Source organism: Schistocerca nitens, chromosome 2, assembly GCF_023898315.1.
Source record: "Schistocerca nitens isolate TAMUIC-IGC-003100 chromosome 2, iqSchNite1.1, whole genome shotgun sequence".
NCBI classification, from domain to species: Eukaryota; Metazoa; Arthropoda; class Insecta; order Orthoptera; family Acrididae; genus Schistocerca; species Schistocerca nitens.
The window spans coordinates 114,221,007-114,237,530 of NC_064615.1; the positions used below are offsets into that span (position 1 = coordinate 114,221,007).

General features: G+C 42.7%; 1 protein-coding gene across 1 annotated transcript in view; it reads left to right on the plus strand.

The window, feature by feature from the left end:
• Positions 1 to 15,071, plus strand: part of LOC126235788 (NADH dehydrogenase [ubiquinone] flavoprotein 1, mitochondrial) — a 49,079-nt gene extending 34,008 nt beyond the window's left edge. Inside the window, exons 6-9 of the mRNA XM_049944597.1 lie at positions 6,479 to 6,709; positions 8,331 to 8,563; positions 14,205 to 14,523; positions 14,609 to 15,071. Of these exons, the coding sequence (XP_049800554.1) occupies positions 6,479 to 6,709; positions 8,331 to 8,563; positions 14,205 to 14,523; positions 14,609 to 14,692 (867 nt within the window). The 3' untranslated portion in view covers positions 14,693 to 15,071. The remainder of the gene's footprint in view (positions 1 to 6,478; positions 6,710 to 8,330; positions 8,564 to 14,204; positions 14,524 to 14,608) is intronic.
• Positions 15,072 to 16,524: the final 1,453 nt, after the last annotated feature.

A 16,524-nucleotide genomic window follows, 5' to 3' on the forward strand; every position in this document is an offset into this window, starting at 1 on the left:
TTAGCTGAATTAAACCTTGAATATCTTGTTGCAGTTTCCACCACAATTATTCTAATAAAATTCTCTGTGTTGGTAGATATGCATATCCTTGCTCTGTTCTTTCATTATTTTAATTTGCTAGATCCAAACAGACTGGGAGATGAGGGTAATAGAATAAAGGAGGTAGAAGTAAACTCTGGAGGGAAAAGGACCTGAGATAGAAAGTAACGGAAATGGCACTGGACAAGATGACAGGAGGAAAGGCAACATGTGTGGACAAAGTGCCAAAATGGTGAAGACAGCAGTAAGTGTTGATAAACAGTGGTATGGAATGAGAAGATTCCGGAAGACTGGAAGAGTACACTGATTGTCCCTGTACTCAAGAAGAGGAGTAGGAAGGATTATAGAAACTACAGGAGAGTAACCCTGAAACCACACTGTGCCAAGGTAATGGAAACTATCCTGAAGAGCAGGATCCGAACAAGGGTTGAGAACAAATTGAGAGAGGAACAGTGTGGCTTCAGACCTGGGAAGTCAACTGTTGATCTCATATGTAGAGTAAGGCTGCTACAGGAGCACCATTATTAATTTTGGGAAGACCTTGTAGTGGACTGTCTCAGTATAGAAAAGGCATTTGACAGCATCTTTAGAAGAAAGGAACACTAGAAGAGGAGTGGAAAAAGAGACAACAAGCAGAGTGGAGGAGACATACTGTGGAAGTCTGAGTTGTGTGAAATGAAAGGACAGATTGGTTCCAGCAAACAAGTGGTGTGAAACATGTCATTGCTTTGTCACATCTCCTCTTTATTGTAATATTGGATAAGATAATGACTAAGGTGACAGAAAAAACTAGAGAAGACAAGATGAAAGCAGTTGTGTTCTTGGATGATTTGATGATTTGGGGAAATGGGGGAGAGCTGAATATGTGGGAAGAAACTAAGAGACAGTATGGAATGAAATTTAGTATAAACAAATGTGAAATCCTGTTTACAACTAGAAAGAAAGATCGGCCATCCAGTGGAATAGTGAAATAAGGTTTGAAGATGAACAATTGAAGAAGGTGGAAAGTGGTAAGTACTTGGGAAGTGTCGTAGAGGAAAATGCAAGATATGAGAAAGAAATCGGCGAATGTGACAGGTGGACAGAAACATTCCTGCTAAGTGTTAAAAGCCTGGTTTGGGATAAAGACATTTCACATAAAAGCAATGTTACATATGGAAAATACTACATTTCAGTACTGGCCTATGTATCTGAAACATGGGTAGTGAAGAAAAGGGATGTAAGCAGGTTACAAGCATGTGAAATGAAGATTACCAGGGGCAGGGTAGGAGTAACACAGGGAGACATATGATGAGGAATAAAATGGTAAGGGAAATACTGAGAGAGGAACCCTTGCAGAGCAGGACAAAGAACGGAAAATGAGAGGATTCCCAAGAAGATACATGAAATGGAGATGTGAAGGAAACAACCAAGAGAGAGACCAAGAGATAAGTGGCTGAAAGATGTGGAGGAGTGTGATTAAAAAGAGAGCTGAGGACTGGACCAGAGTGAACACAGGAAGATGGTGGGGAAACAGGATTAGATAGTGAGATTTATGTTTGAAGCACATCCAGCCTTGGGCTGGAAACTGTTAAAGATAAAGATATTATGATGATGATGATGATGATGATGATGATTTTAATTTAACCAATCATGGACGAAAAGTACAATGAGCATGGACAATGGACAGACACACCATGTGTCAGTTGATCTAAATATCTTATATTTGTATAATCTAGAATGTTCGTATAAATGAAATGGAAATGAAGTCCCATGCTTCTTTACGGAGCGTAGGGGAACGATGCGGGAGACCCGCACCGCCTTACTAGGCAAGGTCCTAACGGAGGTGGTTTGCCGTTGCCTTCCTCTGACCGTAATGGGGATGAATGATGATGATGAAGACGACGACACAACAACACCCAGTCATCTCAAGGCAGGAAAAATCCCTGACCCCGCCAGGAATCGAACCCGGGACCCCGTGCTCGGGAAGCGAGAACGCTACCGCGAGACCACGAGGGGCAGACGTTCGTATAAATACCTGCCTTCTAAAATATTTGATGATTGTGTGAAGTTCGTTCAAATGAAACCTGTTCAGTGCGTCTACCTTTGCCTTACACGTAAGGTGGCACCACGTAACTGCGGGTAGGGTGGCACCATCTATTGGTAGAGAGGCTGATGCATGTGCACCCTTTGATGTTGCATAGCACCAGTGTGGCTTCACGCTGAAGAGAAGGTGGTCACACAAGTTATCATCCACCACTGAACATGCGGGCGAGTAAGCAGGAACAACAAGAAGCGATTCGATTTTTGGCGGCGGAGGGAGTTAGAGACCATCAAATGTATCAAACAATTCCTTGAGGGGAGCGAGTCACTGGAAGATGATGCTCATCCGGACAGGCTCATAGCTTCATCACACTAGAAATGGTTGCGGAAGTGAATGCTTTAGTCTTGGACAACTGCAGCGGAGCTTTGCTGTGTGCGGATCTCAAGTGTAATCTTGCCACATTTCAATTTTTTCAGCCGACAATTGAGTACCTATGTTTTGAGGGTTCTCACACAGGAGTCAAGCCATTGTGTACCATGTTGATAAAATTGCGAATTTGCCGCAGCCGACCTCCATTAAGAAACTGCAGGCATTTCTAGGTAAAGGTGCATCCACTGTTGCTCAGCCCCTGCATGAGCTTTTGAATAAAAATGAACCTTTAAATCTAAGCTTTTGTCTGCCCCTTGCCTGGCCACTTTCCATCTGGGTCAGCATCTCGCACTGGCTACGGATAACGCACGGTCTTGATGCAACGTTGGCACGCACATGGCTCTGAACGGATGTGTGCCTGTCAGGAGTGCAGATAACACACAGGTGCCGACCCCGGCGACGCTTGATAACAGCACGAACCAGGTTCAGCTGGCGGCCAAAACCATGAGCCCAAACATAGGTGCACCCAGAAAAAACCGTTGTGTAGTCATCAACGCAGTGTGTGCAACATCAGATGCAGCAGGTGAGGGAATGCCTGTGGTTGGTGTCCATGTAGCAGCTCCACCCATCTCTTGTCGTCCAACAGAATGAAACAGTGAGAATTCTAAAAAAACTGTCTAAAGGGGCTTCAGGAGACCTGCCAGATACATACTTCTGCATTTGAGTTTTCAACATCGGAACCATGTGTTCGGGCTCAGCATTGAGTTGAGGATGAAACGGGGGAGCTGTGAGATGGCAAACACCACTAGCCTGACAAAAAGATGAAAATTCTCGAGAAACAATCTGGGGGCTGTTATCAATAACCACTGTATACGGAAGTCCCTCAATTGCAAAAATCTTAGACAGGGCCGAAATAGTGTCTGCCCTGGACATGGACAGACAGTGCGCCACACAGGGAACTTGGAATAGGCGTCCTCCACGATGAGCCAATACTGATTTAGGAAGGGTCCATCAAAATCGACGCGTAGACACTCCCATGGGTACTGCAGCATCGACCAGGCGAAAAAAAAAAAAAAAATAGAGAGAGAGAGAGAGAGAGAGAGAGAGAGAGAGAGAGAGCTGCCCATTGCTGAACACAATTAGTGCAAGTGGCGATAAGCCGCATCGTGTTCCCAGCTTTGCCTAGCCAATATATATGCTGGTGGGCCAAAGCTTTGTTGCGAGAGGTCCACTAATGACCAATATACAGAAGCTGCTGTACATTACGGCATAAGTGGCATAAGGAAGCGGGACTCACAACCTGGGAAGCAGCATCCTCCATAGCTAACAAAAGAACCCCGTCAAATGCAGAAAGGCAGTGCTTGAGGGAGAAGTAATTATGCAAGGTATCTGAGGCACGGGCCATGTGTTTTTCCAGCCAACTGTGCTGCCATGTGAGCCATTTGGGGAAGAACTCATGCCCTAGCATCTATGATGTGGATTCCTCTTTCTCCTCCCCTCCCCTCCTCTTCTTTCCCTGCCACAGCTCCCCACTCTATCCTGCTAGTTGCCAGCACTTGTAGCTAGTCTGTGTGTTGGGGCTGTTATGTACCCATCTGGTTGAGCTCCCTGATAACAAACGGATCATACTTCCGATATGTGAGCTGTTACCTCCCATTGTATGTCTAGGAGCAGTTGCTTGTCATTGGAACTCCCAACGATGACAGCCATGCCTGACAACCCTTGTTGTGGCTGGCTGGCACCCATGACGAAAGCTCCTGATCAGAGTGGGTGGTATCAGGACGGAAGTTTTGCATATGAAACGTATTAAGCACCAAAAAACTGGCCATCCTTCTGTACAGCCATCTCTTTGGTTGGTAATGGATCATTTGATGCTGCTGTTTATGACCCTACGGCCTTCGATTCCGTGGCTACACCCTTGGAGGAGGGCCAGTGTTACCAGCTTTGGGTGAAACACTGCCACCAAGCCATTATTTTTTGTGTAAAATATCGGGGATAAGTTTGGCGAAATGGAGTCTCTGAGTAAGGTACAGTCAGGTTTGCTATTGATCAAAACTACTTCTGCCAACCAATCTCCAGCCCTTATTTTTATTGGCTTAACATGAAACCATACACCCTACCAGACATGCTATGTTTTCAGTACTTGTATTTCGGGCATATCTTCCCGCTGTACAGCAGACCATCTACGCAGCAAATGTGGACGCCCTCTCCATGAGGGGATCCCATGTGTTCTGCCACCTTAGTACGTTAATTGTCACAACTTTCACTTTCCATGCTTGCCAGATTGTCCAGTTTATAAGAAGGAAAAGAAGATACAGGAGTAAAAGTCCCTCAATCATTTATCTGACACTGAGGCCCATCAGAAATATGACCGACTACACCCCATGTGGAGGACATCTAAATTTGGTTCTGTTACGTACGTTCTCCCTCCTCCTTACCCCAGCACTGCCCCCTCTCCTCTCCCCCTCCCCAGTAGTCCACTCGCCTTTTGTTCTGGGTGCCGTTGCCACTCCTGTGACCCCTCCTCTTGGCTTCTTCCAGGCCAGAGGCCTGCTGCTGCAATTCACCCCAAGGTCTGCAGTTCGCCACAAGGTCGCCCAATCTCTCTCTTAGTTCTAGATCATGCAGAATCCCGCTCTCCCTCCATACCCTTCCCTCCTTGTCCTTTGAAAGAAAGGAAGAAACAAGACAAGCCATGGCCCCTCCCCGTTCTCCTGGAGGTGCCCTCTCCACCTTGCAATCGGAGTCTGATATCTTATTTATAGATTGCACCCTTTCAGGGCTTCCAGTGGCATTTCCATGCTGGTTCATACAGATGTTGTTAATACATGAATCTCCTTTTGTACCGTATTGGAAGCAGTTGCCTTTTGGCTCCACAAGGACTCTGTGGTCACGGTTTGCAATCTCTCTTCCCCCCTGACTGGCTAGCTACACTTGCAGCCCTGACTGCCCTCCTTCAGCAACTCCCCCCTCCTTTCCTCCTCCATGGGGATTTTAATCCGCACCATCCTTCGTGGGGCAGTGCTTCCTCGTATAGTCAGGGGCTCCTCATTTATAAACTTTTGTGGACCATGACCTGTGCCTTTTTTAATGATGGTTCACCAACTCATTTTAGTGCTGCATATGGCACTTCCTCTACCTTTGATCTTTCCCTCCCTTGCCCTCCCCTTCTTCTACCATACATTGGTTGCCACACAGTGACCCCTGCAATAAACCGTTTCCCATTAATTCTCCCCTTCCCACCTCCTGACGGCCAGGTTACCCTGTTGGTCTTTCCATTGTGCTGATTGGCCTCTATATACCTCCTAGGTTGTGTTTACACCTTCAGTGGCCTCTGTATACCTGCTAGGTCATGTTTACACTTTCATTGTCAGATTGATGAAGTCATTTGTGATCTGTCTGAGAAGATAATTCACACTGTCAGCATTACTGTTTCACCCTCGATGGGTTCTGTTCACCGCCAACCAGTTCCATTGTCACCACCATCTGTGATCGTAGTTGCGCCCTGGCGGCACACATCCTCCATTGATCTTATTACCTTTAAAAGTCTTCACACCAAAGCCCATTATTTAACCAGGCATAGCAAGTGGGAGTATGAGAGTACTTTGTCTGCTCCCTAGGTTCCAGAGATTGGCTTTGTCTGTGCTCCAGTGACGACAGCCTAATCTGTAGCATTTCCCGAGGTCTAGGTTTCTGTTGGTGAATAGTATCAAGGGCTTTAGTTATTTCCTGAAAAGAGCTGTGCAGAACTTCGTACAATGATTTGTAATGTATTTTGACCCTGATGGCCATCATATGGACATCATCATTTGAGAATCAAGGTAGTAAAGAACTTGTTACACGTACTTTTTGTAAATTATGTTTATCTGTGTTGAATATGTGGGAGGCACACTGCTGTACCCTGTAAAAACTTAAGTGGTTTGATTCAGATTTTGAGTGTTTTCATTTTTAGGTAATAAAAGTAATAATATCTTATTAGTCTAAAATTGTTCCTTATATTACACACTTTATTTGGCTGTATAGTAATAATCGGACCTTTTCCACCAGGCATACCAGGCAGGCCTCCTTGGAAAGAATGCCTGTGGTTCAGGCTATGACTTTGATGTATTCATGCATCGTGGAGCTGGTGCTTACATTTGTGGTGAAGAAACTGCACTTATTGAATCACTGGAAGGAAAGCAGGGGAAGCCAAGGCTGAAACCACCATTTCCAGCCGATGTTGGAGTGTTTGGCTGCCCTACAACTGTTGCAAATGTTGAGACTGTGGCTGTTGCTCCAGTACGTAAAACAGAATTTCGTGCATCCAATTATTCTATCCTTTGAATGTAACCTCAGTTTGGTGAAGTAGGGAAACTTAGATATTTTTAAAAATAACTTACAGATTCCAAGTTGGTGTTAAAACTGAATTAATGATTCAATCCTTCTACATATTTTTAATGTTAAGGGTATTATGTGTTTCAATATATATGTAAACATTACGTGTCAATGAAGTGATAAAGAAAAAAAAAGAGGTTAAAATCAATAACTCTCAGTATACTAATCCACATGAATAGAACAGTCAGCTAATGTTGGAATGTGTACAGCCCAACTTGTTCTGAATTCTAAACAGATTGTTCAAAAATGACATCTTTGTAGTCGCAAAGCTGCCACCCTTTGGTTTGGTTCGCCTTAGAAACACACCAAAAATTTTGAGCTGAGCTTTGGTCTTGTCCAGGGCCAGTTAGAGAACATGTTTCCACACAAAGTGACATTCCATTTGATGTCCTATCACACACTGATCCCTTGTATACTTTCACCTGCATCAGTTTTCACTACTAATGATGAAGATACATCCAGTATATAAATTTTTTACTGGGGCTCCTCCAGCTCCCCCTCGCCTTGATGTTGCAGGTAGCCATTGTGTGTCACTTATGCGTTTAACTGGCTCTGGTTTCATGTAATGTTGTAAGCTGAAAAAAAAGAAGTTCTAACCCTAAGAAATAATTAATGTAGATTAATGAAATTTCGGGAATACATTTGCCTTCTTGAAACTCTGGGTCAGTGGCCAGCTGGCCACTGAATTCTGCTGGGCTGGCTGCCTGCACACTTCGCATTGCTGGCACAACCTCGTTACGTAAGCTGGCTGCACACACCCTGTGCCAGTGGTGTGTGATTTAGAACCTGCTGTGGCCGCGGCAGCCCCTGGCACCGTCCACTGGCATCACGGTGGGGTTGCCCACTGTGTTGAGACACTGTCCGATGGTGGAGGATTTTGGCAGGTGCAAATAGGAAGTGACCTGCCGCCCCTTGGGCAGAAGTCACCCTTGCTGTTGGAGATGACCTGGTGAGACCAGCTGCACCATGGCACCAAGTCTAGGGAGGAACTTAGTGCACAGAGCTGTTGGCCTGCCGTGGCCTCGGAACCAGTGACCTCTGCTGGCAGATCCATGTAGGTCTTCAGCCAGCATAGTCCTATTGTGCTGGTTTCTCTGAGAGACTCAGAACAATTGTATCACAGAACTGACCAATATTATAGTTGGCAGCAGCGTGCTTGTTGTACATATGCACCACTACCAGTTAAGTATCTTAAAACACTACTGCCAATGTCTGTGGAAATCTGCGTTGCCCCTTGCTGCACTAGTCGGTGCAGTACTCCTGAGTTCACTGTTCCAGCAAGCTAACCTGTCTCACAACATTCTTGTTGGACTTGTTGAATTGTTACAGTGACAATATTCTATGTTCGCCCACCATCCCGCTGCAGTTCACTGCTGAGGCTCTCACTAATATGCCCGTATATGGTTGTCACATTACAGAACAATAGATTAGTGCACCCATTTTAATTAAAACTTCTCACTACAGAGGAGAAATATATTCAGTTTTGTTGAATCTATGAATTTAATAAATTTTCATTTGTTTTCAGACCATTTGTAGAAGAGGAGGGTCATGGTTTGCTAGTTTTGGCAGACCCAGAAATTCTGGAACAAAGCTCTTCAACATCTCGGGTCATGTATGTAATCCGTGCACAGTTGAGGAGGAGATGTCCATTCCTTTGAAGGAGCTTATTGAAATACATGCAGGTGGTGTCACAGGTGGATGGGATAATTTATTAGCTATTATACCCGGAGGCTCTTCTACACCTCTCATTCCAAAACAGTAAGTGCATTGTATAACTATGTATCTTTCATAATTAATGCACCTTATAATCTTCATTTTATTCTGACAGAAATCCAATTTACTCACTGAATCCTCATATTTCTTTGTAATATTTTCTAGTGTTAATGAAGGCTGGAAAATAACAATCAGTTGGTGTTGCCATTTATGAGCTCAGTAGCTGTTTGTAATCTTCCAAATTAAAAGACTGGCCATGTATTTGCTGAGGTCTTGCTGTTTTAAACTAGGACTAATTTGTTTTCATATTCAGATGTGCCATGTAAGAGAGAAATCTCATATTGCACAACTTTTAATTTGCACTTTGTGAACATTCTTTATCAAAACCTACCTTCGTTATTCTTCTTTCTCTTCTTTTTTGTGACCATATCTCCATGGAGTCCGCTTCACTAAATGTATCTGGGAGACCCGCTGATTCAGCTCATCCATCACTGCTTACAGTGGCTCCAACGCCGTGGCAAGGATGTGATCTTTTGGTGGGTACCTGGCCACGTTGGAGTACAGGGCAACGACATGGTTGATAAAGCTGCCAAGAAAGCATGTTGGTATGGTGCTGTCCATCAATGTCCCATCCCATTGCACGCCATTATCTCATTTTCTGACAGATGCATCATGTGTCAGTGGGAGACTGAATGGTTGCAGGTGTCGGACAACAGACTGCGGTCACTCAAACCGACGAAAAAAGCTTGGCGGACTTAGTGTCAGCCTCGCTGCTGGGAAAGGGGGTTTTGCTTATCAGACTGCATCTCGGGCATAGCCCTTTCACACACAGCTTCCTCCTCTGGGGATAGGATCCACCTTTCTGTGAAGTTTGTGGCGTGCTGTTGTCAGTTCAGCATATTGTGGCTACGTGTGTCCTTTATACTGACAATAGGGCAGCCCTTGGTCTCGCTGGGGATCTGCCCATCGTCCTCGCAGATACCGATACCAGTGTTAACAGAGTGGTGAAATTTTGTGAACTATCAGGCCTCATCCCTAAACTGGTGGGGAAGGGCGGCAGACTTTAGTACGTTATAAACTGCTGTGCATGTGGGGACAGCCTTCGTCCCCATCCATAAGATTTCATGTTGATTTTTCGTCAGGGCACTGATGACAGTGATGTCGAGCATCCTCTCCATCCAACATCATCACCATCACCATCACCACCACCACCACCACCACCACCACCACCACCACCACCCATGGAGTCAGCAAGCCTGAAAACAATATCCAGACTGGCCAGCGCATTGGCCCTTGTCATTAATCCACTGGGCAGATTCAATCCGGGGACAGCGCATGTTTCTGAAACCTGGAAGCAGCATCTTAACACGCACTGTTATCGTGGCAGTTGAAACCTGCCTTCATTCGCCCTTTTGAAAACTGAAATTAACATTTTATTTGAGTTTATAACCTGAAGCAGAACTGTTGGTAAAAGTTTTATTTTGCCTGTTGGTGATATTGTTTTGGTTGAATAAGGTTAAAATATCTATCTCTGAACAATACTGCAGTCTATAACAGAGGGAAACATTCCACGTGGAAAAAATATATCTAAAAAGGAAGATGATGAGACTTACCAAACAAAAGCGCTGGCAGGTCGATAGACACACAAACAAACACAAATATACACACAAAATTCAAGCTTTCGCAACAAACTGTTGCCTCATCAGGAAAGAGGGAAGGAGAGGGAAAGACGAAAGGATGTGGGTTTTAAGGGAGAGGGTAAGGAGTCATTCCAATCCCGGGAGCGGAAAGACTTACCTTAGGGGGAAAAAAGGACAGGTATACACTCGCGCACACACACACATATCCATCCACACATACAGACATATTTAAAGACTGTCTGCTTGTGTCTGTTTGTGTGGATGGATATGTGTGTGTGTGCGCGAGTGTATACCTGTCCTTTTTTCCCCCTAAGGTAAGTCTTTCCGCTCCCGGGATTGGAATGACTCCTTACCCTCTCCCTTAAAACCCACATCCTTTCGTCTTTCCCTCTCCTTCCCTCTTTCCTGATGAGGCAACAGTTTGTTGCGAAAGCTTGAATTTTGTGTGTATATTTGTGTTTGTTTGTGTGTCTATCGACCTGCCAGCGCTTTTGTTTGGTAAGTCTCATCATCTTCCTTTTTAGCAATACTGCAGTCTGTTTCATTTGTTTTTCACTTTGAATATGTGCTTTCTTCTGTAGGTGTAATTTAATTTTCCATAATTGTGTAACATACTTCAAGAAATAACTCGGTTATTGCATAATATTAATTACAAAGGCTATTCTCTTTTTAACAGCGGTGCTTTTTTTAATGATAGTGCTTGTTCAGTGCCAAAAAACACGTTCAATTTGAGCAAATTGATTAGTAAAAATGATAAACTTAAGGAGGTAGTTTGTAGGTAAAATGGTACTATATGTAAAATAAAATATTTCAGTGTACCTAACAGTTGAATAATGCATCAGCAGACCTACTTTGTGAAGTACAAAGCATTGTCAAGAAATTCTGAGCAAATATGTGACATTGACATAATTTAATATTGAAAATACAAGTTAGAGTATGTTGCATCATCTGGACAAACATCTTGAGGAATTTTATTGTTCATATTAAAAAAATAAAAAAACTGAATCAATGATATGGTCACCGCGCACTGAGAAAACTTGTCCAGTAGTAAAAGTAGGTTAAGTGCCACGTCACACTGTAGGTGGTAGTTTTCTTCAGATTGTTTTCAAATATGGAAACCACAAAATGTGACCTTTTTGCAGGTACCTTAACCACCAAAATTGACGCGGGATTCATATCTATAAATTTGTAGTTTTTGAATGTAATAGAAAGAAACATTCCACAGGGGAAAAATATATTAAAAAAGATGCTGTGGTTTACCAAATGGGAAAGTGCTGGTAGATAGACACAATAAAAACACACAAATATCAGGAAAGAGGGAAGGAGAGGGAAAGACGAAAGGATGTGGGTTTTAAGAGAGAGGGTAAGGAGTCATTCCAATCCCGGGAGTGGAAAGACTTACCTTAGGGGGAAAAAGGGGACAGGTATACTCGCTCTCGCGCACACGCACACACATCCATCCGCACATATACAGACACAAGCAGACATATGTAAAGGCAAAGAGTTTGGGCAGAGATGTCAGTCGAGGCGGAAGTACAGAGGCAGAGATGTTGTTGAGTGACAAGTTATGCACGAGGGGCGGCAACTTGAAATTAGCGGAGGTTGAGGCCAGGTGGGTAACGGGAAGAGAGGATATATTGAAGGGCAAGTTCCCATCTCCGGAGTTCTGATAGGTTGGTGTCAGTGGGAAGTATCCAGATAACCCGGATGGTGTAACACTGTGCCAAGATGTGCTGGCCATGCACCGAGGCATGTTTAGCCACAGGGTGATCCTCATTACCAACAAACACTGTCTGCCTGTGTCCGTTCATGCGAATGGACAGTTTGTTGCTGGTCATTCCCACATAGAAGTCTTCAGTGTAGGCAGGTCAGTTGGTAAATCAAGTGGGTGCTTTCACACATGGCTCTGCCTTTGATCGTGTAAACCTTTTGGGTTACAGGACTGGAGTAGGTGGTGGTGGGAGGGTGCATGGGACAGGTTTTACACCGGGGGCGGTTACAAGGGTAGGAGCCAGAGGGTATGGAAGGTGGTTTGGGGATTTCATAGGGATGAACAAAGAGGTTACGAAGGTTAGGTGGATGGCGGAAAGACACTCTTGGTGGAGTGGGGAGGATTTCGTGAAGGATGGATCTCTCCCTGCTGGAGAGCCACATTCAGAGTCTGATCCAGTCCCGGAAAGTATCCTGTCACAAGTGGGGCACTTTTGGGGTTCTTCTGTGGGAGGTTCTGGGTTTGAGGGGATGAGGAAGTGGCTCTGATTATTTGCTTCTGTACCAGGTCGGGAGGGTAGTTGCGGGATGCGAAAGCTGTTTTCAGGTTGTTGGTGTAATGGTTCAGGAATTCGGGATTGGAGCAGATTCGTTTGCCATGAAGACCTAAGCTGTAGGGAAGGGACTGTTTGATATGGAGGTACTGTTGCTTGTTGGTGGGTTTGATGTAAACGGATGTGTGAAGCTGGCCATTGGACAGGTGGAGGTCAACGTCGAGAAAAGTGGCATGGGATTTGGAGTAGGACCAGGTGAATCTGATGGAACAAAAGGAGTTGAGGTTGGAGAGGAAATTCTGGAGTTCTTCTTCACTTTGAGTCCAGATCATGAAGATGTCATCAATAAATCTGTACCAAACTTTGGGATCTGGACTCACAGTGAAGATACTTCCCACTGACACCAACCTATCAGAACTCCGGAGATGGGAACTTGCCCTACGATATATCCTCACTTCCCGTTACCCACCTGGTCTCAACCTCCGCTAATTTCAAGTTGCCGCGTTGATGTGCTGTGAAACCTTCACCCCCCCAGCCCCAATTTTCTTACACACACACACACACACACACACACACAGGCACACAGCAAGAGCCTCATTCCATTTTAATATTGAAGATGGAAATTTTACATCTAATAGTGGAACTTGAGAGAGTAGTGAATTGTCAGAAGTAGATCTCTTGACTGATCAAAATAATTAATGTTGTTTGTATCCTTCATCCATCTTCCAGTTAGAGAACTTAAATGTTATTTCTGTATAAAATCTCTCTCTCCCTCCCTCCCTCCCTTTTTTTTTTTTACCGATAGCTACCTCATTAGTGATAGTGAACAGTAAGCATGGCCTGATAATTTTATTCAAATTATAGCTGATTTGCAAGAGATCTTCTGACAATGGGAGATACGTGTGGAACTTAGTGTAGGTAGGCCAATTTAAGTGGCAAAACTTATCAAAAGGAAATATTCTCCCGAGAAAGCTTTAAAATTATATGAGAGAATTGCTGGCCATTATTTACTTTCAGCACAGATATGTGTACTGCCATTACACACACTTAGAAGTGCATACACCATCCTAGCTTGTGGAACAAGTAGTTCCTTAATTGGGGAAGAGAGGGGACAAATAGTAAAAGATTAAATACGAGTAACCTGCCCTTTCTTTTTAGTTTATGTGCTTGTTTTGTAAATAGAAATGTCTTTCATATGTGTCCATTGGCAGTATTGTTATCTCTCTTGAAGATATGTGCTGGCCACCAATTTTGTGCCATAATTTTAAGAATTATAATTTTGTGTACATTTCATCCAGGAAACTCAGTACCTCTTGCTATTTGCTGTTTATCAGTTTATGAGAAAGAATGACGACCCATGTCAATAGTAGTCTGTTTTGGCCTTCAATAACATTAGCTAGTCTGCATAATTGTGGCAGTTTATTGTTGCATAACAACTAGATTTCTTTGGTCCTATAATGAGCACATAGAACGATTAGTATCTTTAGTGTACTTGTTCTTATTTTTCCAAAACTTTTTCATCCTTGTAGTTTGTATCTCTAATCATTTATTGCCCTTGCATTTTTGTGTTTGATTCATTACTTCAATTGTTTTTCTGTCACTCAGTTTTTCCCCATGGAATTGGTACTGGTGAAGGTTTTACACACACACACACACACACACACACACACACACACACACACACACACACACAATTCGTAGTTTCTTGGCTATTCATAGTTTCTTGTAAAATGATGTATTTATTATAATGCTGGAATTAATATTTGTTTGTTGCCTTTTTAGTGTTTGTGAAGAGGCCATTATGGATTTTGATGGGCTAGTTGCCTGTCAGACCAGTTTAGGCACAGCAGCTATAATTGTAATGAATAAACAGACAGACATTGTTAAAGCAATTGCAAGATTGATAGAGTTTTACAAACATGAATCTTGTGGGCAGTGTACTCCATGCAGAGAAGGTATTAACTGGATGAATAAAATAATACATAGGTTCATAACTGGTAATGCTGAACCTGGTGAAATTGACATGCTTTGGGAACTGAGTAAGCAAATTGAAGGTCATACAATCTGTGCCTTGGGTGATGGTGCAGCTTGGCCAGTGCAGGTAAACATAACAAATACATGTATAATGATTATATGGTTACATAGCTTATATGAAATATCAAAGTAATATGTTTATTTGATTTTAGGGCTTGATTAGACATTTCCGACCAGAGTTAGAATCTAGAATGAAGAAGTTCAAGGAACAACAACCTGCTGCTGCAAGTAACTAACTATTTATTGTCAGCACAAATTAACTATTCTCCAGGATGCTGACGTTTATTGTGTGTAGTATAGTGTTGAGACTATGCTTGAAATGAATGAAGCACACAGTTAATTTATTCCTGTCTTGTAAAAAATGCTCTTTCATGTTTTATTGTGTAAAATATAAAATTGTCACAAAATAGTGGTGAATTTTTGTGTGAACTGCTTGGCAGCAAGTAGCATGTAAGTTCTCAAGTTATTTGTTTATAGGACTGTTGTAACTGTATCGTTAAATATAAGTTAGTAAGGCCCAAATCTCTCAAGAACAAAGCTATGTTCATTGTCTTTTCCCATATGAGTGTTATGCAGACTAATGTGAACAAATACAGGGGATATTTCTTTAGACTATTTTACAACCCATTGATTTTAAATATATTGTACTTGTTGTTTAGGTTGTTGTCAGTGATAGAAACATCAGATTACACAAAGCTGTGTCAGTTCCTTCGAATTCAATTGCACCATCCACTGCATTGCGAAGAAATAAATGTTGTACATCATTTTCACCTTCCAATCAGCAAAATACATCCTATTTATGAGGCATGTTCAGAAAATAAGTACCTTTTTGGAAAAAAAACTCATAAAAACTTTTTTTTTCTCCAAACAAAAATTTATTTTCACAAGAAAGAGCCTCTCCTAAGCTATTTTTATAAACATTTGCCATCATTGTTCAGTCATTTTTCGTAGAGAAAAACCCACTTTTCTATACCCTCTTCGTAGGAAGATGCCACCAATGAAAACAGCAACTGCCGAGAATGTTTTTTGTTGTCATTGCTGTCAAGGGGCTTTCCTCCAAGATCACACTTAAAGTTCAAGAATAAGTGGTAGTCAGAAGGTAAGAGTTAACGTCTGTACAGTGAGCACCCTTTTTCCAACCAAATTGTTGAATAAGGTTTTGAGTGACTCCAGCAGAATGGGGACATCCTTTATCATGAAGCAAACATTGCATTCTACACCTTTTGTTTTAAATTGTGCACCGAAGTATTCTCAGTGAAAACAATCAATTTTTTACAGTATAATGTAATTGTATAGATAAGAAGTTTAAACACCAAGAGGCAGAACACACATAAGTAATGCCTAATTATAACCTAGTTTTATATGTGTGTTCTGCTGCTGCTGCTGCTGCTTGATGAGGAGATTCTATTATCTATCCAATTATTTATGTTGTCAAGTATTCTCAGTGTTTCATCATATCGTACCGCATTGATACTTTTACCTCTGGAAAGGAACTGAACAAGTGGCGTGCCCTGTGTGTCCAAAACAGTGCATATGACTTCTTGTGCTGACAACGGTGTTTTAAGTGTTTTGTTTTTTGGGAGATGCAAGTGCCTCCATTCAGTCAACTGTTGTGATTCTGGAGTGACATCACAAACCCAAGTTTCATCACCAGTCACAATTCTGTTTAAAAATTCATCTCCCTCATTGCTGTATTGGGTAAGAAATATCACATCCATAAGCATGTTTGGAACCCAATGGGAACACAGCTTGAGAAAATTTGTGACTATCTCCTGTAAAACACCATTCCATCAGTCAGTACATTTTCACCATAAATCTCTACGTGTTGATGATGAATTTCGGCTGGTTTGATGTTCTTTGTGTTCAAAAACCATATTACAGAAAGCCCTTCATTGTTGGTGGGCTCAGAGATAGTCTTAAATATTTTGTACAATTGCTAACAAATGTAAACTCAATAAATCTGGCAGTGACGGCATCAGTGGAAAGACAGTGAACCAAAGAGGTGAGTGTGGAACTGTTACACTATTGCTGCGTTGGTGGAAGAAGGAAACTGTACTCAGTTTCTGGA